This window comes from Penicilliopsis zonata (assembly GCF_001890105.1).
Source record: "Penicilliopsis zonata CBS 506.65 unplaced genomic scaffold ASPZOscaffold_45, whole genome shotgun sequence".
NCBI lineage: Eukaryota > Fungi > Ascomycota > Eurotiomycetes > Eurotiales > Aspergillaceae > Penicilliopsis > Penicilliopsis zonata.
Window position 1 is genome coordinate 15,509 of NW_019208948.1, and position 17,588 is coordinate 33,096.

Here is a 17,588-nt window from a genome sequence, read left to right on the forward strand (position 1 = left end):
TCCCTTTGTTTGCCGGGTTTGTCCAGTACCTCGCTGATTGTGCAGTTGAGGACGCGCAAACCTACTGGAAGGCTCAATTCGATGGGATCCAGGCGGCGGTGTTTCCCTCGTTGCCATCGCCCGAGTACCAGCCGCAATGCCGGGATCTGCTGGAACACCGTGTGGGCGACGTTACGTGGCCCGGGAATGATATCACAGCCTCCACGGCGGTGCGAGCAGCCTGGGCGATCCTCACAGCCCGCTATACACAGTCTTCAGATGTGATGTTTGGGGCCACCGTCTCCGGAAGGCAAGCACCAGTCCCCGACATTGATCGCATGGCTGGTCCAACCATTGCCACCGTTCCGATCCGCGTGCAGGTGCAGGGAGGCGCCACGGTGGCCAGTTTGATGCAGAGCATCCAGGCCCAGGCCGTGGCAATGATCCCGTTTGAACAGACGGGGTTGAAGCAGATCCGGCGCATCAACTCGGATGCAGAGCAGGCCACCCAGTTCCAGACCCTGTTGGTGGTGCAGCCGCCGAGGCAAGAAGCGTCGCGGCGGTTGGACAAGTGTCTGCTGCGCGTGGATCTGGATGCTGGCGACGAATTTCGCAGTATCAACACGTATGCGCTGATGGTGGAGTGCCATCTCGAGTCGGACGGGATACGTCTGCGGATCAGCTACGACCGCCAGGTGATGCAAGGGGAGCAGGTCGAGAGGGTCGCCAGGCAGTTCGAAGCCGTCCTCCGCCAGGTCTGCAGCCAGGAGAGCGCAGAGGCGCTGGTGCGCAGCATCACGGCCGCCAGTGAACACGACCTGGCGCAGGTCTGGGGGTGGAATGCCACCGTGCCGCAGACCGTGGCGGAATGTGTCCACGATCTCATTGCGCAACGCACCCAGCAACAGCCCGAGGCACCGGCCATCTGCGCCTGGGACGGCCAACTGAGCTATCGGGAACTGGACGTGCTCTCCACGCAGCTGGCCGTCTCCCTCGTACAACAGGGAGGTGGCCGCAGCACGGTGATTCCCATGCTCTTTGAGAAGACTGTGTGGACTCCGGTGGCCATGCTGGCGGCCATGAAAGCAGGCAGTACGGGGGTTACGATGGACCCGGGGCAGCCCGAGGAGCGACTGCAGTCGATCGTCAAGCAGACACAACCCCCGTTCATTCTGACCTCGGACACATACAAGCCTCTGGCGGCTCGTCTCACGGAACGCACCATCTGCGTGAGCGCGGATGCCCTGCCGGCGCAGTCCTCGGAAGATGTTGATTCTTCTCCGGCTCTACCGACTGTGCTCCCGACGGACGGACTGTATCTGGCGTTCACCTCGGGCAGCACAGGAACGCCCAAGGGCGCGATCATGTCGCATCGAAACACGCGCAGCGCCATCCACCACGGCCTGCACGCCTTGGGGCTCACCTCCACCACCACGCGGGTGCTGGGGTTCTCCTCGTATGCCTTTGACGCCGTGTGGTTGGAGTTCCTCTACGCCATGGCGGCCGGGGGCTGTCTGTGTATTCCGTCGGACACGCAGCGGAACAGCGGCGATCTGGCCGGGTGCATCCAACAGCTGCAGGTTAACCTGGCGCTTCTGACTCCGTCGACGGCGCGGCTGCTCGACGCCGATGCCGTGCCGAGTCTCAAGACCCTGGTGCTGATCGGCGAGGCCGTCACCAGCGACGACCTGGCCCGATGGGCGGGCAAGGTCGATCTAAAGAACGGATACGGCCCTGCCGAATGTTCCGCCTTGACTGCAATCTACACCTTCCAGGGCCCGGAAGACGTGCCTGGCATCGTCGGGCCTCCGGTCGGGCTCCTGGCCTGGGTCGTCGAGCCATCAGACGGGGAGACTCTCAGCCCTCTAGGGGTAGCCGGCGAGCTGTGGGTGGAAGGGCCTCTCGTGGGACAGGGATACCTGGGAGATCCGCAGAGAACCGCCATGAGCTTTGTCAATGATCCCGTCTGGCTGCTCCGGGGAGCGCCCGGCCACCCGGGGCGGCAGGGCCGACTCTACAAGACCGGGGATCTCGTGCGATACACCTCCGACGGCAGGCTGGTCTATGTGACTCGCAAGGACACACAGGTCAAGATCCGAGGACAGCGTGTTGAGCTGGCCGAGATCGAGCATCATATCAAACAAGCCACCAGGGCATCGGTGGTGGTTGACATGGCCAGCCCCCGGGGCAGCCAAGCCCCGGTACTGGTGGCCTATATCGCCGTAGGGGCCGTCGCCATGGGGAGCCCTCCATGGAGCCCTCCAGGGAGCCCTCCAGGGAGCCCTCCAGGGAGCTCTCTGGGAAGTGCAAAAGCAGCCCTGCAGCGGTGCATCCACGGGGTCGACGCGCATTTGAATCAGCAGCTGCCCCGGTACATGGTGCCGAGCTTCTATATCCCAGTGGCCGAGATCCCATTGTCTGCCACGGGCAAGACGGACCGCCGGACACTGCGCGACATGGGCTCCTCCTGGGCTCTGGACCAGCTGGCAGCGCTGCAGCCGGGTGTGAAGCAGGGGCGCGCACTGCCCCAGAGCCCGCTGGAGGACAGCCTGCAGCAGCTCTGGGCGGAGGTGCTGAACGTTGATCCTGCGCGCATCGGCATGGACGACAGCTTCTTCCTGCTTGGGGGGGACTCCATCTCGGCCATGCAAGTGTCGGCCAAGTCCCGGGCAAAGGGGGGGATGCGAGTGACGGTGGCGGAGATTTTCGAGTTCAAGACGATTGCGCGCCTTGCCCGGCGGGAGCTGCAGTCGGAAGACGAGGCTATTGTTGGCATTGACGACGGGGAGCTGCTCGCCACCCCCTTTGCCCTCTCTCCCATCCAGCAGTTTTTCTTGGACATCCAGCAGGAAAAGGAGGGCCATTTCAACCAGAGCTTTCTGGTCCGCATCGCTCAGTCGCAGCAGCCAGACGACGTGCGGCGCGCCCTCCACCTCATCGTCGCCCGGCACTCGATGCTGCGTGCGCGCTTCTCCCGCGGCGGCGATGGGGTGTGGATGCAGCAGATCGCATCGGACGAGTCCTATACCTGGCAGCATCATTGTGTCGTATCGCTGGATGACGCAGTCCCGCTGCTCAACAGTGCTCAACACTCGTTGAACATCCAGTCCGGCCCCCTGTTGGCTGTCAATCTCATCGACACGCCGGAGAGCCAATACCTCTTCCTCACGGCACACCATCTGGTCGTTGACCTGGTCTCCTGGCGCATCATCCTCGAGGAGCTGGAAGAGTGCCTGCGAACAGGCACCGTCTCGGCCTCCTCGGCGCCGCTCTCCTTCCAGACCTGGTGCCGATTGCAGGAAATGCACGCCCTAGACCATTTGACGCCCGCGACTGCCTTTCCGTTTGATGCTGTCGCCCCGCCGGGGGAAGAATACTGGGGACTATCCCCGGAGCGCAATACACACGGCGGCATACAGGAGGCAGGGTTTATCCTTGGTAGGGAGACGACCGAGATGCTCCTGGGGCCTGCCAACGACGCCTTCCAGACGCAGCCAGTCGAGCTGTTCCTCGCCGTGCTGGTACACTCCTTTATCAACATCTTCACGGACCGGGACCCTCCGCTCGTCTTCAGCGAGGCCCACGGGCGAGAGCCATGGAGCTCGGCGATCGACCTATCGCGGACGGTGGGCTGGTTCACCACGCTGTCGCCTGTCCCAGTGGCCGCCGACTCGCGTCATCTCAGCATCCCCGAGTTGGTGCGGTTGATCAAGGATTGCCGACGACAGATCCCCCGGAACGGGTGGTCGTACTTTACATCGCGGTACTTGAACGCCGCCGGAAAGGAGGCTTTTGGCCGCCATGGCTGCCCGGAGATTGCGTTCAACTACCTGGGTCTCTATCAGCAGCTGGAGAGAAACGATGCGCTTTTCCGATCCTGTCCCACCCTACAAGATAGAGTGCTGGATGTGGCAGGCCATCTACGCCGGTTGGCCTTGATCGATGTCTCCGCCGAGGTCACCCAAGGCTGCCTGCAGTTCCGCTTCCTTTCCAGCCGCCACATGGGCAAGCAGGATACCCTGACGGAGTGGATTGGGGCGTGCCGGCAGGCATTCGAGGCAACGGCCGTGCAGCTCGTCGAAATGCCTCCCACCTACACCGTGTCCGACTTTCCGTTGCTGCCCTGGAGCGATGCAACATGGAAGCAGCTGCAGACACTCGGACTGGTCTACGGCGAGGTCGAAGATGTCTACCCATGCTCTCCGCTGCAGCTCGGGATTCTCATGAGCCAGGCAAAGAAGCCGGAGATGTACTGGACCCGGGTGCGCTGGCTCGTCCGGGCCAGCACGGAGGCATCGTCGCCCGTGGATGCTGGCCGACTGGAGCGTGCCTGGCGGGCCGTCGTCGCACGCCATGCAGTGCTGCGGACCCGATTCACCGACATCCTGGATGGATACAGCTACCAGATGGTGCTGAAGGATGCCTCGCCCAGCATCCACACCATCCAATTCCCAGCCTCGGTCGAGCCTCGGACTGCCAGCAACGAGTCCGTCCGACCAGTACATTCGCTTGTCCTCTGTCCGATGGCAAACGGAGACCTGGTATGTGAGCTGGAGATCAACCACGCCATCATCGACGCCGTCTCGATGCGAGTGCTGAAGAAGGAGCTTTGCGCCGCTTACGACGGGACGCTTTCTTCGGCGGCTGGCCCCCTGTACAGCGACTATATCCGACATCTACAGTCCTTATCCACGACAGCAGCTGGAACATACTGGCGGACACGGGTTGCAGACATGCAGCCATGTCTGTTCCCGACTCTGAACGAGCCCATCACGGCCCCCAGCCACGCAGCGGCCGTGGCATGCCTGCCCATCAGCCCGGAGACAGACCAGGCCGTGCGCCAGTTCTGTAGAGACCATGGCCTGACCCCGGCCAACGTGTGCAGTCTCGCCTGGGCGTTGGTGCTCCGCTGCTACACTGGCAGCGACTCGGTCTGCTACGGCTCTCTAATGTCCGCGCGCGATGTGCCCATAGCTCGGGTGGAGCAGGCGGTTGGACCATTCATCAACATGGTGGTCAGTCGTGTCGAGATTGACTGCACACAAACCCTGCTCAGCATGCTGCAAGATATCCAGACAGAGTACCTGCGCGGGCTGGAACACAACCACTATCCGCTGGCCGAGGTCCTGCATGCCATGAGCCCCGAGGGAGACCCCATGTTCAACACGGTCCTCTCGGTACAGAGCGGTGGCGGCGAGCTGGATCTCGCCACGGCCTCGATTACCCTTGAAGACGAGACATGGCACGATCCGAATGAATACGACATAGCCGCCTCGGTCCTGCTGCTGGACGGCCGCCCACGCATCTCGCTGAACTATTCCCAGCACCTGCTCTCGGAGGCGCAGGTCAACGCCGTGGCGGCGACCTTCTTGCAGGCTCTGGCGAATATCGTGGGCCATGCAGACTGCCGTGTGGGCGATCTTATTGAGACAACCATCAGTCCGCAGGATCTCGCCACGATCCGTGGGTGGAATGCGACAGTGCCAGCCGCCGTGGCCAGTACGGTGCCGGCGCTGATTGCGCCATGGGTGAAGCAACAGCCTCATGCCGTCGCCGTGTGTGCCTGGGATGGAGATGTATCCTATGCACAGCTGGACGAGTGGGCCACGCGGCTGGCACACCACCTGCTCGCTCTTGGGGTGCGCCCACGCTCTATCCTGCCGCTGTGCTTCGACAAGTCGCGGTGGACGACAGTGGCTATGCTCGGCGTCCTCAAGGCAGGCTGTGCTGCCGTCACGATCGATCCGGAGCAGCCGACGGAGCGATTACGGCTTGTCATGAACAAGACCCAGTCGGTGATTCTGGCCTCTCCGGCGTGCCGCGACCTTGCCAGTCGACTGCGAGCGGAGGTGGTCATCGTGGACGGACCCTCGCTGCAGGCCATGCCTGCCGCTGGCTCGTCCTCGCTGCCCACGATCCATCCCTCGGACCGGCTCTTCCTGGTGTTTTCCTCGGGGACCACAGGCACCCCCAAGGGGTCTGTCATGACACATCAGAACGCGTGCTCGGCCGTTCTGCACCAGCAGAGGCACCTGGGGCTGCCGTCGCCAGCAGCACGCATCCTGGACTGTTTGTCGTATGCGTTTGACGCTCCCTGGTTCAATTTTCTGCATGCGTTAACCTCCGGTGGCTGTCTGTGTGTGCCATCCGACGAGCAGCGCAAGCTCGATGTCGCGGGCTGTATCCGCCGTCTCAACGCCAACTACACGGTGCTCACTCCCTCGGTGGCGAGGATCATGGATCCTGCGACGGTTCCCGGATTGAAGGTCCTTGCCTTGGTCGGCGAGGCCATTGCGGCGGAGGATCTTGCTCGATGGCCCAACGTGCGGCTGTTCGGCCTGTACGGTCCCTCGGAGTGCACCATCGCCACCACCATCCACCAGTTCACGGCCGGCATGGATGACGCCCGGACGCTGGGCCACTCCTACGGCCTGACGGCCTGGGTGGTCGACCCTCTGCAGGGCTCCAGTCTGGCTCCGCTGGGTGTGACGGGCGAGCTGTGCGTCGAGGGTCCGCTTGTCGGGCAAGGGTATCTTGACGAGCCCGAGAAGACCGCCGCCAGCTTTGTGGACGACCCCGGCTGGCTCTGGAGTGCAGTCGGACGTCGTGGCCGGGTGTACCGCACTGGCGATCTCGTCCGATGCCGTCCTGATGGATCGCTCGTGTATGTTGGGCGAGCAGATAGCAGAGTCAAGATCCGCGGGCAGCTGGTAGAACTGGGCGAGGTGGAACATCATCTCCGCCAGACATTGCCCGCCGGGATGGATGCACCGGTGGTCGTGGACCTTGTCTGCCCCCATGGAAGTGCAAATCCGGTGCTGGTCGCCTTCCTGCCCGTCGGAGATGAAGCCATTCTCTCCCCCGAGGCTACGGCTGGGGCCATGCACCGGTATACCACCGGCGTCGAGGACCGTCTTGGTGCGAGACTGCCCAGCTTCATGGTGCCTCGCATCTATATCCCCGTCGCAGAGATCCCTGTCGCCACGACAGGGAAGGCCGATAGACGCCGGCTGCACCAGGTTGCAGCGTCATATACGCTGGAGCAGCTTGCTGCGCTGCAGCCGTCGCGGCAGATGCGCCGCGCACCCACCACCGAGATGGAGCGCCGCCTGCAACAGCTATGGGCGGTGATCCTGGACATTGGCGCCGCCAACATCGCGGCCACGGACAGCTTCCTGCGCATTGGAGGCGACTCCATCGGCGCGATTCGAATGGTTCGTTTGGCGGCAGAGCAAGGCATCAGGCTCACTGTCGCCGCCATCTTCAAATCGCCGACTCTGTGCGACATGGCGCGCGTGGCCACGGTGGCAATGTCCTCCAGCGATACCGAGATTCTCCCCTTTGAACTGCTCGCGCCGGAGATCAATCCCTCGGAGGCGCGAATGCAGGCGGCGGCGCTGTGTGCGCTGAGCCCGTCGAACATCGAGGATATCCTTCCGTGTGCGCCTCTGCAGGAAGGCCTGCTGTCGCTGACGGTCAAGAACCAGGGCGACTATGTGAACCGCCAGGTGCTGCGGCTGCGCGAAGGAGTTGATCTGGCACGCTTGCAGCACGCCTGGAAGCAGGTCGCCATGGCCACGGCGATTCTCCGCACCCGTATCGTGGACCTCCCGGGCCAAGGACTCGTGCAGGTCGTTACTCGCGAGGGTCCCGAATGGCATCACGGCGAGACCCTCGACGCCCTGATACAGGCGGATCGACAGCGCCCCGTTACCCTTGGTACCCCCCTGTCGAGATTCGGCTTGGTGAAGGCCCGCGGGCAGAGAGCTGGGCCTGTGTATGTCCTGCTCACACTCCATCATGCCCTCTACGACGGCTGGTCGCTGCCTCTGCTTCTCGACGCCGTTGGCAAGGCTTATAATGGCACTGCAAGCGACCGCCTGGTTCCCTTCAAGGTCTGGATCAAGTATGTGACGGCCCTCGGGGCAGAGACCGACGCGTATTGGCGGCGCACTCTGGATGGCCTGGTCGCAGAGCCCTTTCCGGCGCGGTCATCGCCTCTGTATCACGCTCGCGCCCAGGACGTGCTGGAGCACCATGTCGCCGGGCTGCAGTGGCCGCAGAACCATATCACCGCCGCCACCGCCGTCCGTTCAGCATGGGCCATCCTCACGGCGCATTACACCAACTCCGCCGATGTGCTCTTCGGAGCGACGGTGACTGGCCGCCAGGCGGCCGTGGAGGGAGTCGGCCTGGTCGAAGGACCGACGATCGCCACGGTTCCAGTCCGCGTCACCATCCGGGAGCAGATGAGTCTCGCGGCGCTGCTCGATGAGGTCCAGGAGCAGTCCGTCGATATGATCCCCCACGAGCAGGCCGGGCTGCAGCGCATCCGGAAGCTCAGCGCCGACACGGAGCGAGGGTGCCAGTTCCAGACGCTGCTGGTGGTGCAGGCAGCCCCGGCGATGGACGGAGCCGACGCCCAACAGCTCTTGTTCGACGAGGAAGAAGACTACCTTGTCGAGCAGACGAGCCTCGGGGACTTCAATTCATATGCTCTCCTGCTCCAATGCCAGGTGACGGCCACGGGGATGTCTCTCCAGATCAGCTACGACTCGCATGCCATGGCCCAACCGCAGGTGCAACGGCTTGCGCAACAGTTCGAGCATATAGTGCGCCTCGTGTGTGATGAATCGCAGCATCCCTCCCCCGTCTACCACCTGGATGTTCTGTGTAGGCATGACTGCGAGACGATCCGGGCGCTCAACAGCCCTGCGCCAACTGCAGTGGACGCCTGCTTCCACGAGCTCATCTCCGCGCAGGCCCAGCGACGACCAGATGCTCCCGCCGTGGCCGCCTGGGACGGGAGTCTGACGTACGGCGAGCTGGACACGCTCTCCCACAATCTGGCGTGTCAACTGGTTGACCTGGGCGTCGGCCGTGACGCGGTGGTGGCGCTGTGCTTTGAGAAATCCATGTGGATGCCCGTGGCGATGCTCGGCGTGATGAAGGCCGGCGGTGCGTCGGTGACGATGGATATCACGCAACCGCAAGACCGTCTGCGCACAGTTCTGCAGCAGGTGCAGCCGCCGCTGGTGCTGAGCTCCCTCGAGGCCGAGAAGCTGGCCCGCTCGTTGACCGACACGCCTGTCCATGTGGTGTGTGAGGATGGCTTGAAGACATCCCCGCCCGGCCGTCGGTTGCCGGTGGTGGTGCAACCCACGGACAGGCTGTACATCTGCTTCACCTCCGGCAGCACGGGAGTGCCCAAGGGCGCCGTCATGTCGCACCGGAACATGACCAGTGCCGTGCACCACCAGCAGACGGCGCTGGGGTTCACTGCGGCGGCGAGGGTGTTTGACTTTTCGTCGTACGCATTCGATGCGTGCTGGCTGAACTTCCTGCACACAATGGCGGCCGGAGCTTGTCTCTGCATTCCCTCGGACGAGGATCGCAAGAACGACCTGGGCGGATGTATGCGTCGCATGGCAGTGACCTATGCCGCCCTGACACCGTCCACTGCACGTCTGGTCGATCCGGCCTCCATCCCAGAGCTGCAGACCCTCGTGCTCGTTGGCGAGCCGGTAGCCTTGCGGGACATTGCCCAGTGGAAGGCCCATGTCCAGCTCAAGAACGGCTATGGCCCGGCGGAATGCAGTGCCATCTCCACCACGTTCGATCTCGGCGTCGGCGATCATGACCCGGCCACCATCGGCGCTGGCAGAGGCATGGCCACCTGGGTCGTCGAGCCTACTCAAGGCCGCCATCTGTCGCCGTATGGCGCCGTGGGCGAGTTGTGGGTTGAAGGCCCCCTCGTTGGACTGGGGTATCTCGGCCGTCCGGATCTCAGTGCGGCCAGCTTCATCGATAGCCCGCCATGGTTGCCGAGAGAGGGCCGTCTGTATCGCACGGGAGACCTGGTGCGGTATAGCCCGGATGGAACTCTGGTCTGTGTCGGCCGCAAGGACGCCCAGGTCAAGATCCGCGGCCAGCGCGTCGAGCTCGCCGAAGTCGAGCATTATCTCACCCAGGCCTTGCCCCCAGCTGCCGGCGGTCTCCCTCTGGCAGTCGACGTGCTCACCCCCCGAGGCAGCGCCCATCCCCTGCTAGTCGCGTACATGGCGATAGGGGAGGCCGCGCAGGGCCCGCCAGAGACAGTCCGCGCCCAGCTGGCCCTCTACAGCCAGGGAGCCCGCGAGCGTCTGGCGGAGCAGCTGCCCGTCTACATGGTGCCCGGTCTGCTGCTCCCCGTGGTGGAGATCCCAACCACAGCCACGGGTAAACGAGATGGACGCCGACTGCGTGAGAGGTGGGAGATGCGGTCCTGGGACGAACTGGCAGAGCTGCAACCGACTCGAGGTAACCACCAAGCCCCGACGACGCAGCGGGAAGAGCAGATCTTGAAGCTGTGGGCGGACTGCTTGAATATGCGGCCCTCCAAGGTCAGTGTTCACGACAGCTTCTTCGCTCTCGGGGGGGACTCGATCTCCGCGATGCAGGTGTCGGCCAAGTCCCGGGCACAGGGGCTGCAGATCACCGTCGCGGACATCTTCAAATACAAGACCGTTGCTCGACTCGCGGTGGGAGCTGCCGCAGTGGCTGACCAGCCCATGACACCGGCATTACACAGCCAAGGGGCGTCCTTTGCCCTGTCCCCGATACAGCAGATGTTCGCCGAGACACAGGGGGGGGTCAGCAACCACTTCAACCAGAGCTTCTTTGTGCAAGTCCGGCAGCCGGTGACTCTGGCTCAGATGCAGGCCGCCGTGGATGCCCTGGTGGCCCATCATGGCATGTTGCGCGCGCGGTTCCATTGCAGCGGGGAGAATATCTGGAGCCAGCAGATCCTGGCCCCCGGGACGCCAGGGAGCCATCGCGTCAATCAGCACAAGGTGATCAACATGGAGGCGGCCTCGGCAGTGATTCAGGACAGCCAAGGCGCCCTGGACATTGAGAATGGCCCGCTCATGGCCGTGGACTTGATCGATGCCCCCGACGGGCAGTACCTGTTCCTGGTCGCCCACCATATGGTCGTGGACCTGGTATCCTGGCGGATCATGCTGGCCGATCTCGAAGAGCATTTGACGACCGCGTCTCTGACGGGCTTCACTTCCATGTCCTTCCAGACGTGGTGCCAGCTCCAGGGCGACCACGCCCAGAGCCACTGCGACATGGCCGCCGTGCTGCCTGCAGGAGCGCTGCCACCGTCGCCACCGCAGCTGGAGTACTGGGGACCGGTCCGCAGCTCCAACCGGTTCGACAACATCATCAAGGGTGGCCTGGTCCTGGGGAAACAGGAGACGGAGATCCTGCTGGGCCCTGCGAATGCGGCGTTTGATACCCGGATGGTGGAGATTGTGCACGCCGCCATCGTGCATTCCTTTGCCAACACGTTCCACGACCGCGAACCGCCGACGGTCTTCAGCGAAGGCCATGGGCGGGAGTCCTGGAGCTCGTCAATCGACATCTCCCGCACCGTCGGCTGGTTCACCACGATGTTCCCGGTGGTCGCGACGAGCAGGCAAGGAGATAGCATTGCCAGCATCGTGCGCCATGTCAAGGACCGCCGCCGCCAGATCCCGGGCAATGGCCGGCCATACTTTGCCTCGCGCTTCCTCACGCCGGCGGGCAAGCGGACATTGCAGATCAACGGCCCCGTCGAGGTGATTTTCAACTACCTCGGGCTGTACCAGCAGCTCGAGCGGCCAGACGCCCTCTTCCACCTGCAGGACCTGCCGGACGGGGTGGACGAGCTGTCGGACGTCTCGCGGCAGCTGTTCCGCTTTGCCCTGGTGGACATCTCGGCATCAGTCAGGGCTGGCTGTCTGCATGTGGACTTTCTCTACAACCAGCACATGCAACACCAGGCATCTCTCAGCGCCTGGATCGAGGCCTGCAAGCACTCCCTGCAGACCGCCGCGAACGAGCTCCCCCTGCTGTCGCCGAGCTTCACGCTGTGCAGCTTCCCGCTGCTGCATTTGACGGAGCCACGACTGGCGAGGCTCACGCAGCGGCTGGCAGAGCTGGACGTGGCATCCGCGCAGGTCGAAGACATCTATCCGTGCTCGCCGGTGCAGGACGGCATACTCATGAGCCAGATCAAGAACCCGGATCTGTATCGGACCCGGATCCGGTGGATGGCACGCTCTGCACAGCCGCCGTCGAGCTGTGTAGACATCGATCGGCTCCAGCAGGCATGGCAGCAGCTGGTAGACCGCCATCCAGCCCTTCGTACCGTCTTCGTCGACAGTATCTCGGGCAGAGGGCTCAATGATCAAGTCGTCCTGCGCGCTCTCCCGACCTCCGTCTTCACTCTCTCCCCGACAGACGCCGGCATCCTGTGCGAGCTGTCGATGAACCATGCCCTGATCGATGCCTTTTCGCTGGGGATCCTCAGGGACGAGCTGTGTGCTGCGTATGACGGGTGCCTCTCTCCATCCCCGGCACCTCCGTACAGTGACTACATCGGTTTTATCCAGTCCCTGCCCACTGAACAAGCCGAGGAATACTGGCAACTGCATCTCCGAGGCATTCAGCCTTGCAGATTCCCCCCGCTGGCCGGTGCAGACGTACCAGGCCGACGCTCACAGGCCCATATCCTGACTTCCTTTGAGAGCGAGCTGCACCAGGCCTTGCGCCGCTTTTGCATGGAGCATGGCCTGACCATGTCGAACGTGTTCCATGTCGCCTGGGCACTGGTCCTGCGGGCGTATACGGGCTTGGAGACAGTCCTCTTTGGCTATCTGACGTCCGGCCGGGACATTCCTTTGCAGCACGCAGAGCAGACTGTCGGTCCCTTGATCAATATGCTGGCCAGCCGCGTCGATCTGGCCGGTAGGGACTCCCTGATGGCCCTGCTGGAGAAGAACCAGGAGCAGTATCTCGCCAGCTTGCAGTTCCAGCATTACCCATTGGCCAGGGTTTTCCACTTGACCGACACGCCCGACAAGGAGCTCTTCAACACAGCCATCTCCGTGCAGACCAGTGGCTCTGCGGCCAGAGGCAGTCGGTCGAGTCTATTGCTTGTCGACGAGGGGGGAGACGATCCCACCGAGTACGACATTCTCATCAACGTCGGCGTCGGAGAGGAGGAAACCGGCGTCAACTTTTCCTTCAACGAGTCGGTGATATCTGAGAGCCACGCACAGAGTGTCCTCGACCTGTTCCAGCATGCCATTCTGTATATTGTTCAGCACCCAGACCAGACAGTCCAGGAGGCCAATCTCATCAGCAACCACGACCTGCAGACCATCTGGGGCTGGAATGACGCCATCACGGTGCCGGTACACCGCTGTGTGCACGAACTCGTCATGGAGCAGGCCGAGAAGCAACCCGAGGCCGCTGCCATTTGCGCGTGGGACGGCGGCTTCACATACGCACAGCTCAACGATCTGTCGACGCAGCTGGCAGGCCACATCCACGCGGCGGGCGTTGGACCGGGTGCCTACGTCCCGTTGCTGTTTGAAAAGTCGCGGTGGATGTCTGTAGCCAGCCTGGCGGTCATGAAGGCCGGGGCAACAATGGTAGGCTTGGATCCTGCGCAGCCGCAGGACAGACTACGGACCATCCTCACGCAGGTCCGGCCTCGTCTCATCCTGGCCTCAACGGGGACTCACGCCCTTGCTGCCGGGCTCGCCGATTGTCCGGTCTTCAAGGTGGACGAAAGCAGTCTGTCCGAGCTGGCCATCTCCGGTGCGGCAGCGTTGCCTCGCGTCGATCCGGCCAGCGTCCTGTACTTGGTGTTTACCTCTGGCAGCACCGGGCTGCCCAAGGGAGTGAGCATCACCCATATTAACCTCAGCACCGCCATCACGCAGCAACGGCAGCTGCTCCGACTGTCTGCCTCGTCGCGAGTGCTAGAATTCGCCTCGTATGCGTTCGATGTCGCCTGGGGCACCATCCTGCACACTCTTGCCGCCGGTGGCTGCGTGTGCGTGCCTGAGGAGTCAGAACGCCGCGGCGACATCGCGGCCGCAATGCGGCGGATGGAGGTCAACTACGCGCATCTCACACCATCAGTCGCCCGTCTGCTGGAGCCGAAGCACCTACCACGTCTCCAAACCCTCGTCTTGAGTGGCGAGGCGGTCTTGCGGGCAGATATGGAGCAGTGGAGCTCTCACGTCCATCTGATCAACGCGTACGGGCCTGCTGAAACCGCAGTCTGGGTGACATTTGCGCATCTCAGGGCGGACATGGCCATGCCTCACATTGGAAGGGGCGGCGGCTGCACCACATGGATTGTTGACCCCTGTAGCCCTGACCGACTGGCCCCCGTGGGCTGTACGGGTGAGCTCTGGATAGAAGGGCCCCTGGTAGGACTCGGCTATCACCATGACGCGGAACGAACAGCCGCCGCCTTCGTCAAGAACCCGCCATGGTTGGTGTGGCCAGGGGAATCGCATGGCCCTGGACGAGAGAGACGGCTCTATCGCACCGGAGACTTGGTGCGGTATACGCCCGACGGGGCGATTGTTTTCATCGGGAGAAGAGACAACCAGGTCAAGATACATGGCCAGCGAGTCGAGCTGGAGGAAGTCGAGAAGCACATCCAGCAGACGATGCTCGACAATAACGAAGCAGCAGTGCCTGTGGTGGCGGCAGTCGTCTGTCCCAAGGGCGCCGACAAGCCCGTTCTGGCGGCGTATCTGGCTCTGGGGGATCAAGCAATAGGCTCGATGGAGAGTGTTCGCACCGCGCTGACCAGCTATACCAGCTCCATCCAGCAAGCCTTGGAAAGGCACCTACCAATGTATATGCGGCCGACCATCTACATCCCCGTGGCCGAGATGCCCACGACGACGAGCGGAAAGGCAGATCGAAGGAAGCTCAAAGCCATGGCAGCGAGTCGCTCTCTGGCCGAATGGGCGGACCTCCAGTCCACCAAGGGCCAGGGGCGTGCCGCATCGTCGCCGGGGGAGCTGGCGCTGCAGCGGCTGTTCGCCCAGGTGCTCAACATCGACCAAGAGCTCGTCGGAATGGACGACAGCTTCTTCTCCCTCGGCGGCGACTCCATCACGAGCATGCAGCTGTCGGCCAAATCGCAGTCCAGCGGCGTCCACGTCACGGTGGGCGATATCTTCAAGCACAAGACCGTCGCGCAGCTGGCAAGCCATGCCGGGCACACAGCAGCCAGCACGGCCGTGCAGCTGCCAGAAGTCACCAACCAGCCGTTTGCCATGTCTCCAATCCAGCAGCTGTTCCTTGCCTCCTCGCACGACAACAAGGGCACGAACCTGTTCAGCCAGTGCTTCCTGGTCCGAATCGCCCGTCCCTTGGATGCCGACGAGCTCCGGCACGCCGTCGGCGTGCTCGCAGCCCGGCATTCCATGCTCCGGGCTCGCTTCGTCCCCGGGGGAGACGGGGTCTGGCAGCAAATGATCGTGCCGGAAGCCGACAGCTGCTATACATTCCGACGGCATCACATCACCAGTCTGCCAGAAATGCAGTCGATCCTGCAGCGCAGCCAGGAATCATTAGACATTGTCCAGGGCCCGATGCTGGCGGTGGAGCTGATCGATTCGACTCACCATGGCCAGCATCTCTTCATGGTCGCCCACCATCTCGTGATTGACCTTGTCTCGTGGAGAATCCTCCTGGGCGATCTGGAGGAGTACATGAGTTCGGGGACCATCACCGGCTTCCCGCCATTCTCATTCCAGTCCTGGAGCCAGCTGCAAGCCAACTATGCGCGAGAGCATCTGTCCCCCGAGACGGCGATGCCCTTTGACGTCAGTCCCCCGCGGCATGAATACTGGGGATTGAGCGCCGAGGACCAAACCAACACCCTCAGCAACGCCGGTCGACACAGCTTCACGATAGACAAGGATCTCACGGACATCCTCATGGGTGCGGCCAACGTCGCCTTGGATACGCAGCCGGTCGAGGTGCTCCACGCCGCCCTGGTGCACGCCTTCGCACAGGTCTTCCGGGACCGCGACTCACCCCCAATCTTCACCGAGGGCCATGGGCGGGAGGCCTGGGACCCGGCGATTGACCTGTCGCGGACGGTTGGCTGGTTCACCACCATCTCGCCGGTGGCAGCGGCGATTACGCGAGAGCACAGTCTGACAGAGGTGGTGCGTCGTGTCAAGGACTCGCGCCGGCAGACACCACGCAATGGCTGGGCCTACTTCAGCTCGCGGTATCTCAATCCAGCTGGGCGGAAGCGACTCCAGATCAAGGGCCCCGTGGAGATTATCTTCAACTACATGGGCTTGTACCAGCAGCTGGAGCGCCCGGACTCCCTATTCCAGCAGTCTGATATCACCGTCACCGAGTGCCCGGCTGCAGCCACGACGCTTTCTCGGTTTGCGCTGATCGATGTGGCCGCCTCTGTTGTACAGGGCCGGCTGCACTTCGAGTTCCTCTACAACAAGACGATGAACAGACAGGACCGAATTCACGACTGGATCAACACTTGTGAGGCCTCGCTCAAGGCCGCCGCAGAGACCCTGCCGCTGCAGAAGCCCAGCTATACCATCTGCGACTTTCCCCTGCTCTCGCTCTCCGACGCCTCCCTGGACGAGCTGGTCAATAGAACCCTCCCCGGGCTTGGTCTTTGCTACGGCCGCGTTGAAGACATATACCCCTCTACGCCGATCCAGCAGGGCATCCTCCTGAGCCAGGCAAAAAGCCCGGAGCTGTACTGGACGCGAGTACGATGGACGGTGCAGCCGACGGGCACATCGCCCGTCGTCGACCTTGATCGGTTGAAACGCGCCTGGCAGCTGGTCGTGGACCGGCACTCGATCCTGAGGACGATCTTTATTGATGCCGTCGGGTCCGGCAAGGTCATGGACCAGCTCGTTCTGAAGACGCTGGCTGTGGATGTCGACGTCGTACAGCAGCAGCAGCAGCAGCAGCAGCAGCAATGGCACTCCAGGGAGACACCGCAGCATTCACTATGTCTGACGCAAACCCCGTCAGGAGGCTTGTTCTGCGACCTGGAGATCAACCATGCGATGATCGATGCGTATTCTCTGGCTCTGGTGAGGCAGGAGATCTGTGCAGCCTATACCGGCACCTTGCCGTCAACCGCCGCGGTGCCCTACAAGACATATGTGCAGCATGTGCAGGGAGTAGGCCTTGAGCAAGGCCACCGGTTCTGGAGCCGATACCTGGACAATACTCCGCCATGTCACTTTCCATCTCTCGGCCAGCCGGATACCAACACCCGCGGGGCGCTGTCCGTCTCATTGGACTCGCCAACCCATCAGGCGCTGCGTGCTTTCTGCCAACAGTATGGGGTCACCGCGTCAAACGTGTTCTATCTGGCCTGGGGGCTTGTCCTGGGTGCCTACACTGGCCTGGACACGGTCTGCTTTGGCTATCTCACGTCCGGGCGGGACGTGTCCATCCCAGGGGTGGACACGATTGTCGGACCGCTCATCAACATGCTGGTCTGTGTTCTTGATTTCGGGACAGAGGCATCCATCCAGTCAGTTATGAACAAGGTCCAGGAGGACTATCTCGCTGCCCTGGAGCATCAATTCGCGCTCCGGCTTTCCGGCACCTCTGCTCAGGGCCTCTTCAACACCGGCATCTCCGTTCAGGGCGGTTCTATTGATCAAAACCAATACGATATTGAATTGACGGACCAGACAGGCCTGGATTCACCCGAGGTATGTTTCTTCATGCTGTCGTGTTGTTGATGTTTTCCAGGGTTAACT

At 62.7% G+C, this 17,588-nt stretch overlaps 1 protein-coding gene across 1 annotated transcript in view; it reads left to right on the forward strand.

Annotated features, from left to right (window-relative positions):
• The window catches only part of ASPZODRAFT_20839 (hypothetical protein), a gene marked incomplete at both ends in the record, with an annotated part of 32,231 nt that overhangs the window by 2,992 nt on the left and 11,651 nt on the right, over nucleotides 1-17,588 (forward strand). The window contains 2 exons of the mRNA XM_022727684.1: nucleotides 46-8,652; nucleotides 8,707-17,540. Coding sequence (XP_022576540.1) covers nucleotides 46-8,652; nucleotides 8,707-17,540 — 17,441 coding nt within the window. The remainder of the gene's footprint in view (nucleotides 1-45; nucleotides 8,653-8,706; nucleotides 17,541-17,588) is intronic.